This window comes from Archocentrus centrarchus, chromosome 6, assembly GCF_007364275.1.
Source record: "Archocentrus centrarchus isolate MPI-CPG fArcCen1 chromosome 6, fArcCen1, whole genome shotgun sequence".
Lineage (NCBI taxonomy): Eukaryota > Metazoa > Chordata > Actinopteri > Cichliformes > Cichlidae > Archocentrus > Archocentrus centrarchus.
The window spans coordinates 35,855,581-35,870,407 of NC_044351.1; the positions used below are offsets into that span (position 1 = coordinate 35,855,581).

The window sequence follows — 14,827 nt, forward strand, 5'->3', positions numbered from 1 at the left end:
ATGATAATTTCATTTCCATCAAATTATGTGGCACCTTTCATTCCTAACACATCACTCAGTCTATATCAATGTAGATATGCAGCATGATTTTTTTTTCCCATTGAGATTTTGTTTTCTAAATGTTCCTTTAATTTCTTTTTAGCAGTATATTTACTTTGTTATGCTACTGCCAATCAATAATTTCATGCTTATTAGAATTGTTTGTCTGAAAACACAGTCAAAAAAAGACATCTGCTTTCATGTATAGAAAATATTCCCAAAGTCAATCACTCTGATCATCAGTCTTCTGCAAAAAAATAAATAAATAAATCTGATCAGCGATCACATGTATGGCCATATGTCATCCTTCAACATACATTAAACCCCAAAAACCAAACTATTCAGAGTTGAGTTAATGCTCTCTATTAAGTAGCACAAAAAAACAAACAAACAAAAAAAAGCAGCACAATTTAGAGTGATGTGCCAACTGAATTCAGAGCAGCTACCTAAAGTTTACGCCCACAATTAGCAAGATGTGTGAGTAACACACCTTGCAAATAGTGTTACGTCCTCACTGCGTATGACTCTGGATACTGTGACTCTTCTGAAAAAAGATAAATCAGAAAAGTTTGACTCCCTGGTATAACTTACAAATACCTTAAAACAGATAACCTGTAAGCAGGAGATCAAATGATCTTCATTTAGCCTTTATAGAGCCTGTTGCTCTATAAAAAAAAAAAAAGGCCCTTTGTTAAGCTAGGACTGAAGAAAATAAGAACCCCAGGTTTGTTTTCAGCACTGTAGCCAGGCTGACAAAGAGTCAGAGCTCTGTAGAGCCGAGTATTCCTTTCACTTTAACTAGCAATGACTTCATTTAAGATTTAGACCAAAAAATTTATCACAGCTGTCCCACAAATGTGTCATTAACTAAAACAACTGTAGAGCCACTGCTCTTTATTCAGACTTGAGACCAAACACTGACATGTCTATTAAACCAAGATAAATCTGTCATTATTAACAGGTTACATAGCACAGGCTTTCAAGATTGTTGTAATTAATAATTAAGCCATTACTTACTTACTATCTTAGCAAATTATTAACAGTTTTCCAACCTTGTTTTCATTTCAAAGATTCAGAAAAGTATAGTTGTAAATCAGTTGTGTGATAATCTGCAGAAGAATGGCTTATTTGATGTGTTTCTGCCAGGAAAAAATACAAAGTTTTGAGGTGATTGATTGTTATAAATTTCTGTTACATAAATTAAACAAATTAGTTGATATAGATAAATGGAATCACACAATAAATTTAACTAAAAAACGGAATTTAACAAAGATATATACATGTTTTTGTGTTCAAACAGAGTAAGGCGAATTTGCTAGAGATCAGCAGAGACCAGCAGAATCTACCAGAGCCCAGCAAGCATTTGGAACAAACATCAACACAACATGATCCTTCTGTTGTTCATCAGTGAGTTCAGCTTATTTACTGCCACGTTGTCTGAACTATCAATCAACCAAGGAAGGAACATTAGAATTCAGTATTTATCAGAGTTTGATCAGAGATGAAGTAGGATGGTCTTTAACAGGTACCACTACATTGACTGTATTAAGATGGCGCCAGTCTGCACGGCGAGCCGTCTTTGTCTCCCTGGGCTCCTTTCTTTGCTGTTTTTGATTCTCCTTCTGTGTTGTACTGATGGCTCTGCTCTACTTGTTTATGATCGCCTGACACTTCTGAGTCTTCGTTCGACTAAATTGCAAACATATAATCTGCGAAATACGCCAAGAAATCTTCCTCCTTTATTGCCAGGCATACCGGAGGGTCTACGCCGCCTACCACTCCCCTTTCTCCCTAGAAGGTGCTCGAAAAGACGGGGAAAATGGGGCGGTATCCGAGTGCGCATCAAGACTTACCTGAAATCTGCTGGATCAACAAACTTTCATATTATTACAGATGTGTTGCCTTCTTTTCCTGTGCTCTGGCACTGGTCCAGATTCAGATGTCATCGCTGAATCCAGCCTGTTGGTCCTCCCGTTCTGTCGGGCTGGCCGGAGGGTCCAGAAGGGCCTCCTCCTGTCTGGCGATGGGTGCAGTCCTCCAGATGCGGCATGAATCCCAGAAACCCAGAAACCACTGGCAAAGGTGGAGGTTAGCATCGATATTTAAATCTGAATTTCGCTGCCGGCAGTTGTCACCAGTCCTCTACCCCAGTTTTGAGGTGCACCGCCATGCTGATCTACACGTTGAAGAGTTAGTGTTTTTAACTCAATGTGTTCTGATATCCTGGATTCTGTAGCTCCATTCAGGATCAAACGGACCAAATCATCACATCAGCCCTGGCTGAATGACACCACTCGCGCTCTCAGATGCGAATGTCGGCACGCCGAGAGAAAGTGGAAGAAGGACAAACTCCAGGTGTCTTTAGGGGTCCTGCGTCACCGTTTATCAGAATATCAGAGGACTGTTAAAGCTGCAAAATCTGCTTTTCTGTCTAATCTGATTTCCAGGAAGAGTCACAAACCTCGAGTTCTTTTTAATATTTTTAACTCAGTTATTAACCCCTGTGATGCTGTTCCTATGGAGGCTTCTTCTACACTTTGCGATCAGTTTTTGAAACACTTTGTAGATAAAATCTCCTCTTTATGGTTTTCACACTCACAGACTGTTTTAGACCAAGATTCATCTTCTAATTGCTCAGCTGTTTTTCAGCAGTTTGAGCCAGTGACTTTTTTAGTTTTAAAGGAAGTGGACATAGTTAGACATAGTTTTCTAATGTGGAGGAAATCTCCAGAATCTCTTTGATCAGTTTGTCTCTCTGCAGTTTTTCTTCCAGCAGTTCACCTTCAGGACCTCAAGGACCACGTGGACCGATGCCTCAGTGGCCCTTGTAATCCCCAGCTGGGTGATCTGTTGGTTGGTCGTGCTGCTCAGCTCTCAGCCTCATCCACTTGTGGCCTAGATGGACCTCAGAACTACTGCATCATCGGATATCTGGAGGTCAAAATGAAAATTTGTGGAGTGTGACACAGATGATTGTGTGTGTGTGTGTGTGTGTGTGTGTGTGTGTGTGTGTGTGTGTGTGTGTGTGTGTGTGTGTGTGTGTGTGTGTGTGTGTGTATGTTACAGAGGCTGCGTTTGGAAAACTTTGAGCATGGAAATAAATCTGAAAAATTCCTAGCCAACCAGTTAAAATTAAATAAATAAAACACAGCCATTTATTCTATTAAAGACTCGACTGGTAATATTACTCATGACCCACAACAAATAAATAAATCTTTTAAAGACTTCTATGAAGCCTTATCCTCATCACAGATTAATCCATCTGATGCTGAATTTGAAGAATATCTCAATAACATAAATCTACCTACCTAAACAAAATGATGAACAGGCTGCGGCTCTTGATTCACCTTTCTCACCATCTGAATTTTACGAAGCAGTACAGCATCTCCCAAATAATAAAGCCCCAGGCCCAGATGGTTTTCCAACAGAGTTTTATAAAGAATTTTGTTCTGTCCTAAAACCCTCTTTTCTCAGAATGGTGGCTCAAATTCAGAGCAATCACATGGTTTCTCCAAACATGAACTCTGCTAACATTAGTCTACTTCTTAAACCAGGCAAAGACCCCACACTCCCATCCAGCTACAGGCCAATCTCTCTTATTAATGTAGATCTTAAAATAATTTGCAAAGTCCTTGCCAGAAGGTTAGAAAAAAATCACTCCATCTATTATAACATCCGGACCAACCAGGTTTTATCAAGGGTCTGCACTCAGCCAATAATACACGCCGACTAATAAATATAATAGATTACTGTTCCATTAGCAAAATAGAAACCACAATTGTCTCTTTAGATGCAGAGAAAGCATTCGACCGGGTTAACTGGAAATTTTTATTAGCAGTTCTACACAAATTTGGATTTGGTTCATCCTTCATAAACTGGATCATAACACTATACAGTTATCCAAATGCACGGGTTAGGACAAACGACCTTATTTCCCAAAGTTTCAGTCTGCAGAGGGGTACCAGGCAGGGCTGCCCGCTTTCTCCTTCACTTTTTGTTATTTTCATTGAACCACTAGCAGCAACAATCCGAAAAAATTTAGATATTAAAGGAATTCAAACAGAAAACACAGATCATAAGATAAGCCTTTATGCTGATGATGTATTACTTTTCCTCGTGAACTCACAAACAACTCTTCTGAAGACAATCACACTTATAGATAAGTTCTCATCTATATCAGACTACTCCATTAATTGGAGTAAATCAACAGTTTTACCTCTGAATTGTAACTTTCAGAACGTCACCGCTACCTCACTACAGTCAGGCAACATTAGGTATAAATTTTTCCTCAAGGCTGTCAGACCTGGTACGGTTAAATCATATTCCTCTACTAAAAACAATAGAGGATGACCTCACACGTTGGAACTCTCTACCTATATCTCTCATGGGGAGAGCTGCCACATTAAAAATTATGATTTTGCCTAAAATCAATTATTTGTTTTCATTGATTTCTAATAAACCTTCTGTTATTTGGTTGAAGTCATTAGACTCATACATTTCAAAATTTTTATGGAGAAATAAGACCTCAAGAATAAGTTTGAAGACATTACAAAAGCTAAAATGCAGTGGTGGTCTAGAACTTCCAAACTTTTATCACTATTTCTTAGCCAATAGATTGCAGTGTATTTCAAGGTGGATCAAATCAAGCCCTTTAGACAGCCTATGGCTGGATTTAGAACAAACACTCTGTGGAAAAGTCAAAATCTCTGACTTACCTTTCATTGGCCCCAGTAGTAAACATCATAGCTGCTTTAAAAATCTTAACATAAACACCTCTCTGACAGCTTGGTGGGAATTTTTCAAGATAACAAAGTTTTCACTTATCCCATGTAAACTGACACCCATTTGGAACAATCCAGATATATGTCAGAAAAAGACAGTACTGAATTTTTCAGCATGGCAAGAGAAAGGAATAAAGAATCTAGAACATGTCATTCAAGATGGAACCTTTATTTCATTTGAAGAACTTGTTACAAAATATGGAATTGGCAAAAACAAATTTCTTGAATATCAGCAATTGAGGTCCATCATACAGACAAGGTTTAATTTCAGTGATCTGAAATTAGAAATCCCTGTATTGGTAACAGAATTTCTAAATCTCTATACCCCTAAATTGTTATCAAAAATATACAAGTTGTTATTAAAAATGAATGATTCAATTACCCTCCCAAATGCAAAATGGGAGCGAGATCTTGCCATCAACCCAGATGAAAACTTCTGGACACAGATATGTTTAAACACTTTCAAAATGACTAAAAGTCCAAATTTACAACTCATACAATACAAAACTCTTCACAGAATACACTATACAGGGCATAGGATGTTCCAAATGGGCATCAGAGACACAAGTATATGCACCCACTGTTCAGGCAATCATGCTGAGAACTATATACACTGGAGATCAAAATTAGAGAACAACACACAATTTCCTAAATGTAAAGGTCATTGTGTAGTCCTATGTGAAATCATCCTAGCAGGAGTGAAATAGCAGTATTTTAAGCTTATTTCATAAATTATATATATTCTAAAGCTAAGCATAAAAAACTTAAATGATATAATTGAAAAAGAACACTGATCAAAATTAGAGAACACTTTCAGATACCTGCAAGTTATCGGTGTTAATCTGGCACCTGGTGCCATTTTCCTTAATTATCTGACAAAACCCTATTTAACTGGCAGCCCAACTTTCAAGTTTTCACTGACTTTGCAAAAATGGTGAGCCGTTCCAAAGTGACTGAAACCCTCTGGCAGCAGGTTGTCCAGATGAAGGCCATAGGGGTGACCCTATCAGCCATAGCAAGAGAAGTTGGTCATTCTAAGTCTGTGATTTCTAGAATAGTGCATCTTTACAACATCACAAACTCATTCAAGTCCCCCAAGAAGGCTGGTCGCCTATGAAAGACTAATGCAAAAGAGGACAGGATAATGTGGAGAATCTCCATGGGTAATCGGTTCAACACTGCACCTGGAATTGCTCGCCAGTTCAGCACTGAACGGGATAAGGATCTGTCTCGTCATACAGTGTCTCGATGTTTAAGAGCATTTGGACTGAAAGTCCACTCTGCAGTGACCAAACCTCTCTTTAGCAGAAAGAATCAAAACGCTAGACTCACCTTTGCTGAGGAGCATGTTGTGTGGACAGAAGAGAAGTGGTCCAGAGTTCATTTTAGTGATGAAAGCAAGTTTAATTTATTTGGGTCTGATGGGAAACATTATGCTCGTTGACAAACTGGCGAAAGACTGAATCCAAAGAGTGTAAAGAAGTCAGTGAAAGGTGGAGGAAGTGTCACGGTTTGGGGAATGTTTTCGGCAGCAGGAGTTGGACCTCTCATGCAGCTACACGGCAAAGTGAATGCAAGTGTGTATCAGAACCTTCTTCAACAACACGTGGTTCCTTCCTTGCGTTCATCACTCAATCAGCCAGCAATTTTCATGCAGGACAATGCCACCTATCACATAGCAAAATGGGGAAAAGCAGTGCCTTGAAACTGAAAAAATTGAAGCAATGAAATGGCCAGTCCAGAGTCCTGATCTAAACACAATAGAAAACCTCTGGAAAATCCTTGGTGACAAAGTTATGGCCAAGAAACCCACAACAGTCACAGAACTGTGGAAGAAGAGTGGACCAAAATCACACCAGAGCAGTGTGAGAGACTACTGATGTCCTGTGGCCACAGATGTGCTGAATTCATTCAAAGCAAAGGCCTGTACAATTCCTGCTGATGACTGACTGTTGTAACCTTCAGAAAATGTAGTTGTAATCTTACTGTGTTATAGTCATTGCTGTTCTCTAATTTTGATCATTGTGTTTTTTGCAAAATAAAGGTTTTATGATGATATACTTTGGTTATTTTGTAAAACACTGCTCTAGTGGCATGGTGTACCCCTTACACAAAATCCTTCAAATGTTGATCAATGTAGATTACATCATTTCTGAAAAAATCAAGTGTTCATACATTGTTCTCTAATTTTGATCTCCAGTGTACATGCTATGTGGTCTTGTACACCTGTTCAAAGGTTCTGGCAGAGGATATGTGAAGACCTATCCACATGTTTTAATTGCGATATCCCAGCATCACCAAAACTGTGTGTTTTAGGTGATGTGGGTGAATTAAAGCACATATATCACACATAGTTCTTACTGCCCTATGCATTGCTAAGAAAACTATCCTCATGAATTGGAAATCCAAAAATGATTTGTGCATTACTCACTATAGGAATTTACTTTTAGAGCACATTAGTCTAGAAAGAATGTCTGCCACCTCTAAAAACCAGTTGGACAAATTTGAATCTCTCTGGTCTCCACTGATCAGCTCCATCACTTAGTGGGGGTGATCGGCTGTGGTCTCGTCTCGCAGTGTGCCCGGTAGGTGGCTGGGGGTGGGCTGGGGGATTCGGGTGTCTAATGGTCCTTGGACGGGAGACGGGGACTGCCATTTTGTGGTTTCTGTGTATGGGCCCTGGATGTTGGTGGTGGGGGGTTGGACAGGTGCTCTTATGGTCTTGGGGCGTGGGGCTGGGGTGCCCGTGGTGGTGGGTGCTGGCTCTGGGCCGGGTGGCCGGCTTTCTCCGCGGGGGTCGGCGTGTGGGGTCTGGGGCCCTGGTACCCGGGGTCACCTGTTTCCTGGTTGGGCTCCTCCCTGCGTTGGGGGGGGTCTGTGCCCCCTTGGGCGCACTGCCGAGTGGGGTGGGTTGGCCCGCGTCGAGATGTCTGGCCATCATTCCGGGATTCTGGGGTGCCCGCGCATCCTTTGAGGTGGTGGGGCACGCAGGTGAGGGAGCAGTAGTTTCCCACAGGGGGCTGGTTGGTCCCGGACTCAGGACCAATGTGTGTGTGTCTGTGTGTGTGAGAGACATTCGTGTGTGTGTGTGTGTGTGTGTGTGAGAGACATTTGTGTGTGTGTGTGTCTGTGAGAGAGAGAGATATTTGTGTGTCTGTGTGAGAGATATTTGTATGTGTGTGGTGGGTGTGTGTGTGTGTGTGAGAAAGAGATATTTGTATGTGTTTGGTGGGTGTGTGTGTATATGTGTGTGATATTAGTTGTCTTTTGTGTGTGTGTGTGTGTGTGGGGGGGGGTGTTTTGTGTTGTGCTTGTCTGTGGTGTGGACTGTGGGTGCTGGCCTTGGGCACGGTGGTGCCCTGGGGGTGTGGCCACTTCAGGCCCTGGACCTGCCTTCCCTGCACTGTGGTTGGGTGTAGGGAACTGGGGTGTTTAGTGAGCCAGTAGTTTGCTGGCTCTCTTCTTCCGGGGGTAGTTCTCTACCTCCCGGTCTTACATATCCTGGCCCTTCCCCTCCTCCCACTCAGTCAAACATTACATCACACACACTTAGGGTGAGTAGGGCCACTTCGTTGGCGCTGCTTGCTATGTTGCATGATGTCCCACACTGCCTTTTTAATTACATTATACAGCTCACAACACGTCATAGTACACATAGGGCCTTGGGGGGCAGGTGTGTCACACAGTGGTCAGTGTGTGGAGCTGCTGAGGTGGCCCCACTTCTGTTCACTGCTGCCTGCTCCTCAATTTTATTTACATCTTAGGCATTGAGGGCCTTGGGGGGTGGTGTGGATGGGCGCTGTTGCTCAGTGCTCATTACATCTATCCCTCCAATTTTAATAGCACTGTAGTTTTCACACACCTATACATATTCTTCCCACTCCATACACTCACATACACCCAACATATCACTCCAAACACGAGTGGAAGGTGGGGGAGGGCGGGTCTTCCACACCCCAGAGCTATTACAGAGCTATTCTTGGAAAAGCAAATATGTTTGGTACACCAGCACATTCGGATCATATTCCGATTGCAAAAACTGCCAGACATGACAGGCTTTTAAAAAAAAAAAAAAAAAAAAGGTTTATTTTTCACATGCCGTTATATACAATCCAGTGCACACTAAAATGCATTTTGTACTAGCATCTGATAGTAAGTGGTAAAAATATATGAATAAGAATAAAAGATGTATTTCACACACAAGGTAAAATGTATAAATACCTAGAATTAAAAAAAAAATCTAGTAGTTGGTATTTACACATTATAGCAGTTGTGTAAGTGCATGGCATGGTATAGTGCAAGTCAAATAGGATAGAATAATTTGCATGACAGTCCAGCTTAGGATTCAGGGTTGAGGAGATGGGAACCCTCCATACATGGTAAGGAGCTTTCTTGTCTTGCTTTTAGTCACTTCTATCTCTTCCTTTGGCCAGCTTATTATCCAGAAGAGTACCTGATTATGTAAGATGTAGGTGTTGATTGCCTGGATCTTGCTCTTGGTCCCATTCAGCTGACTCCTCAGGACTTGCCTTACTTACAGGACTGGTTGCACTTTTACTAGTGGCCTCTTCATGGTTCTCTTATAAGGCAAAAGCCGTACTTATGAAATGTGCCCAAAATAGTACTCAGTAGTTTTGGATGGACCAAAACAGAGGTGTTCTATTGGATTTAGGTCGGGCAAGCGTGGGAGCCAGTAAATCAATTTCTTCAGCCTCCAGGAACTTTCCACTGTCATGCACCAGGAGGAATAATCAGGAATCAGGATTAATTCATGAAATGCTTTGAGACCCTTATCCGGGCTCAGATCATGTCCTATCTTCCATCAACACTAGAACGACTCCAGTTTGCTTACAGGAAGAACAGATCCACAGAGGATGCAGTAGCCACCACCCTCCACACTGCACTGGTACATCTAGGGCAACCAGGGACCTACGTCAGAATGCTATTTGTGGATTTTTCTTTTGCATTCAACACTATACTCCCAAACAAACTAACAGGCTTTGGTCTTTCAGACACCATCTGCAGACGGATCCTGGACTTCTTTTTGTACCGCTCCCAAAGGGGCAGGGTAGGAACCTATACTTCCACAGCCCTCAGCCTCAACATTGGCTCCCCAAAAGGCTGTGTGCTGAACCCCCTCCTCTTCACCTTGAATACATTTGACTACATCCCCCATCCAACCATTTTCTTCTGCTTATCCGGGTCTGTGTCGCAGGGACAGCAGCCTAAGCAGAGAAGCCCAGACCTCCCTCTCCCCAGCCACCTCCACCAGCTCATCTGGGGGGACCCCAAGGTGTTCCCAGGCCAGCTGAGAGATATAATCTCCCCAGTGTGTCCTCAACATGCACCTCACCCAAGAGGTGCCCAGGAGGTTGGTCTGATGCCCAAACCACCTCAACTAGCTCCTTTGATGTGGAGGAGCAGCGACTCTACTTTGAGCCCCTCCCAAATGGTTGCACTCCTCACCCTATCTTTAAGGTTGAAGCCAGCCACCCTTCGGAGGAAGTTCATTTTTGCCACTTGTATTCGCGATCTCATTCTTTTAGTCACTACCCAAAGCTCATGACCATACGTGAGGGTAGGAATGTAGATTGACCCCTAAATCGAGAGCTTTGCTTTCATGCTCAGCTCCCTCTTTACGCGTTTGCGTCCTGATCACTGCAAATGCAGCCCCAATCTGTCAATCTCCCACTCCCTCCTCTTATCACATGTGATACACATATCCACAAAAAGCAGAGATGAGATTCTGAGACCACCAAGGGGGAAGCCTTCTGCCACTTCGCTATGCCTAGAAATTCTGTCCATAAAAATTATGAACAGAATCTGTGACAAAGGGTAGCTGGGGCGAAGTCCAACACCCACAGGAAATGAGTCTGACTTATTGTGGGCAATACAGCTTTTGCTGCAGTTGTACAGGTACTGAATGGCCCATAACAATGGACCAGACACCCCATACTCCCACATCACCTCCCACAGGATAACCCGACGGACACGGTCGAATCCCTTCAAGTCCACAAAACACATGTAGAGTGGATGGGCAAACTTCCACGCACACTCGAATATCCTCGAGAGGACGAAGAGCTGGTCCAGCGTTCTGCAACCTGGACAAAAGCTGCATTGTTCCTCTTACACCCAAGGTTCAAATAATGGATGGACCGTCCTTTCCAGCACCCTAGCATAGGCCTTATTGGGGAGACTGAGGAGTGTAATCCCCCAATAGTTGGAGCACACCTTCTGGTCTCCCTTCTTAAAGCTGGGGACCACCACTCCGGTCTCCCAATCCAGTAACACCGCTCCAGATCTCCACGCGATGTTGCAGAGGCATGTCAACCAGGACAGCCCTACAACATCCAGAGCCTTCAGAAACTCAGGGCAAATCCCATCCACCCCAGGGGCCCTGCCACCAAGGAGCTGTTTAACCTCTCTGTGACCACACCCCCAGTGATGGGCAATTCATCCTCCTCATCCCCAGATTCTGCTTCCGCTACAGAAGGCATGTCTGTAGTATTAAGGAGGTCCTTGAAGTATTCTTTCCACTGCCTGACGATAGCCTAAGTTGAAGTCAGCAGCGCTGCACTATGAACCGTGTGAGTGGAGCACCATTTTCCCCTCCTGAGTCACCTGATGGCCTGACGGTTTGCCAGAATCGCTTCGAGGCCATCTGAAAGTCTTTATCCATGGCCTCACCGAACTCCTCCCACACCCGAGTTTTTGTTTTGGCCACCGCCCAAGCCGCCTGCCGGTACCTGTCAAGTGCCTCCGGAGTCCCACAGGCTAGCCAAGCCCTATAAGACTCCTTCTTCAACTTGATGGCTCCCTTCACCTCAGATGACCACCATCTGGTTCGGGGATTACCACCATGACAGGCACCAACCACCTTGCAGCCACATCTCTGGACAGCAGCCTCAACAATGGAGGTGTGGAACATGATCTATTCTCACTCAATGTCCTCAGGCTCCCTTGGAATGCTGTTGAAGTTCTGCCGGAGGTGGGAGTTGAAGATCTTGCAGACTGGGGCCTCTGCCAGGCATTCTCAGCACACCCTCAGAATACGTTTGAGTGTGCTGGGTCTGTCCAACATCCACCCCTGCCACCTGATCCAACTCACCACCAGGTGGTGATCAGTTGACAGTTCAGCTCCTTTTTTAAGAAGAAGAAGAAACAGCCTTTATTGTCCCACAGAGGGGAAATTTGGGAAATTTTTCACTTGAGTGTCCAGAACATACGGCCACAGATCTGATGATATGATTACAAAATTGATCGTCGACCTGCGACCTAGGATGTCCTGGTGCCACATGCACTTATGGACATCCTTACGTTTGAACATGGTGTTTGTTATGGACAAACTCTAGTTTGCATAGAAGTCCAATAACAAAAGACTTTTCAGTTTTATATCATGCAGGCCATCTTTCCCAATCCCGCCCCTCCAGGTCTCACTGTCATTGTCCATGTGAGCATTGAAGTCTCCCAGCAGGACAATGGAGTCACTGCATGGAGCACCCTCAAGTACCCCACCCAGCAACTCCAAGAAGGGTGGGTACTCTGAACTGTCATTTGGCACATAAGCGCAAACAGCAGTCAGGACCCATTCCCTGGGCTAAAGGCGCTGGGAAGCAACTCTCTTGTCTACGGGTGAAAACGCCAGCATACAAGCAGCAAGCCGAGGGGTACAAGAATACCCACCCCAGCTTGTGGCCTCTCACCGAGGGCAACTCCAGACTGGAACAGAGTCCAGCCCCTCTCCAGGAGACTGGTTCCAGAGCCCAGGCCATGCGTTGAGATTAGCCCAAATATATCTAGCCAGTATCTCTCAACCTCATGTACTAGCTCAGGCTCCTTCCCTTAGAGGTGGCATTCCATGTCCCAATAGCCAGTCTCAATAGCCTGGCACCGCCCAACACACACCGCACCCGATCCCTATAATGCCTCCTGCGGGTGGTGGGCCTACAGGAGGGCAGGCCCATTTCTTCTTTTTGGGCTGCACCCAGCCAGGCACCACAGGCTAATGTCTAGCCATGAGATGCTCTCCCTCAAGCTCCCTCCCCAGGCCTGGCTCCAGGGTGGGGCTTCACTAACCCTATCCCGGGCAGGGTTAACAGTTACCTTGGTGACTCTTCCATAGGAGTCTTTGGAATTGCTCTTTGTCTGGCTCCTCACCCAGGACCAATTTGCCATGGGAGACCCTACCAGGTGGACAACATAGCTCCTGGGATCCCTGGGACACACAAATCCCTTCACCATGATGAGGTGGCAATTCCGGAGACTGCATCACCTATCACCCTAATAATAATACCGTTACATTTGGGATGATACCACCATAATTGGGCTCATCATTGAGGGGGATGAGTTCGCTTACTGGGATGAGGTGGCAAGGCTGTCATAGTAGTCCATGGGCCAGAGGCCAAAATTTCACTTTTTGGTCCATCTCAGGGTGGCAAATCTTAAGCATAATTTTTGAAAAGTTACATGCCTGTAGATGATATTTTGGTATGATAGCCCTTCCAAAGTGGTAGTTTAGTTGCAGTTATCAGCTCATGAAGTTAACAACCCCTTTTTTGACACTGTGTATATCTGGTTTAGGCTCATGGTACAGACATTTATCAAAGGTCTAGAATATAGTGTTTGGTATCATTTTAAAGAAAAACCTCATGGCTTTCATTTGAGCCATGTTTTGGATCTCTTTGACCAACATAGAGGTTAGTAGAGCTCTTTAAACTACAAATAATACAAATTTTCCCATAATTTTCACCTAAACTAAATATTTTCTCTTAACCCTGTGGCATCCAGGGACATCAGGGACACAAGGGTCAACCGCTGCAATATTCACAGGACTCTAAGGATTCAGGAAATGTATAATATACCCACACTGTCTCTTTGTGGGAGGTGATTGTGAGCCATATTTACAGTGTTTGCCATACAGGTTTAGGCCAGAATGTTTACTGGTTTTGTGGGGTGTGTGTGTGTGTGTGGCAATGGTAGAAATCTAAACTTGCATACATTTTAACATAGTGCACACAGGCCTATTTATCAGGATTTGTGATTTTTTTTTTTCCCATCCTGGGCTACTGTTATGTAGCTAGAAACACACAGGAAGAAACCTCCAGCAGAACCAGGCTCAAGGAGGGGCAGTCATCTGCTGAGGGGAGAGAAAAAAAGACATGCTGTGGAAGAGAACCAGAGATTAATAACAATTAATGATTAAATACAGAGTGGGGTATAAACAAAGTAAATAAGCTGAATGAAAAGAAACACAGTGCATTATGGGAACTTCCCAGCAGCCTAGGCCTATAGCAGCATAACTAAGTGAGTGTTCAGGGTCACCTGATCCAGCCCTAACTATAAGCTTGATCATAAAGGAAAGTTTTAAGCCTAATCTTAAAAATAGAGAGGGTGTCTGTCTCCTGAATCCAAACTGGGAGCTGGTTCCACAGAAGAGGGGCCTGAAAGCTGAAGGCTCTGCCTCCCATTCTACTCTTAAGTATCCTAGGAACCACAAGTAAGCCAGCAGTCTGAGAGCAAAGTGCTCTATTTGGGTGATATGGGACTATAAGGTCTTTAAGATAAGATGGGGCCTGATTATTCAAGACCTTGTAGGTGAGGAGAAGGATTTTGAATTCTATTCTAGATTTAACAGGGAGCCAATGAAGAGAAGCCAATATGGGAGAAATCTGCTCTCTCTTTCTAGTCCCTGTCAGTACTCTAGCTGCAGCATTTTGGATCAGCTGAAGGCTTTTCAGGGAGCTTTTAGGACAGCCGGATAATAATGAATTACAATAGTCCAGCCTAGAAGTAATAAATTAGAATTATTTGTGATAAGAACTGATATAAAGCAAGTTCAGCCTTAGGGCCCAACCTAATTCACAGCCATGAAAATCGTATTGCTTTTCTCATGTAATACACACCATGCTGTGAAATAGTGGTAGAAAACTTTATGTGGAGATGGCAGAGTCACGCCCTTCTGCCGCTTGTGTCACATGTTCTTGGTTCAAGACCAGCTTATGGGGCCT

General features: G+C 43.7%; 1 protein-coding gene across 1 annotated transcript in view; it reads left to right on the forward strand.

Annotated features, from left to right (window-relative positions):
* The first annotated feature begins 2,087 nt into the window (after positions 1-2,087).
* Positions 2,088-14,827, forward strand: part of lamb4 (laminin, beta 4) — a 146,301-nt gene continuing 133,561 nt past the window's right edge. The window contains 2 exon segments of the mRNA XM_030731998.1: positions 2,088-2,127; positions 2,801-2,976. Of these exon segments, the coding sequence (XP_030587858.1) occupies positions 2,088-2,127; positions 2,801-2,976 (216 nt within the window).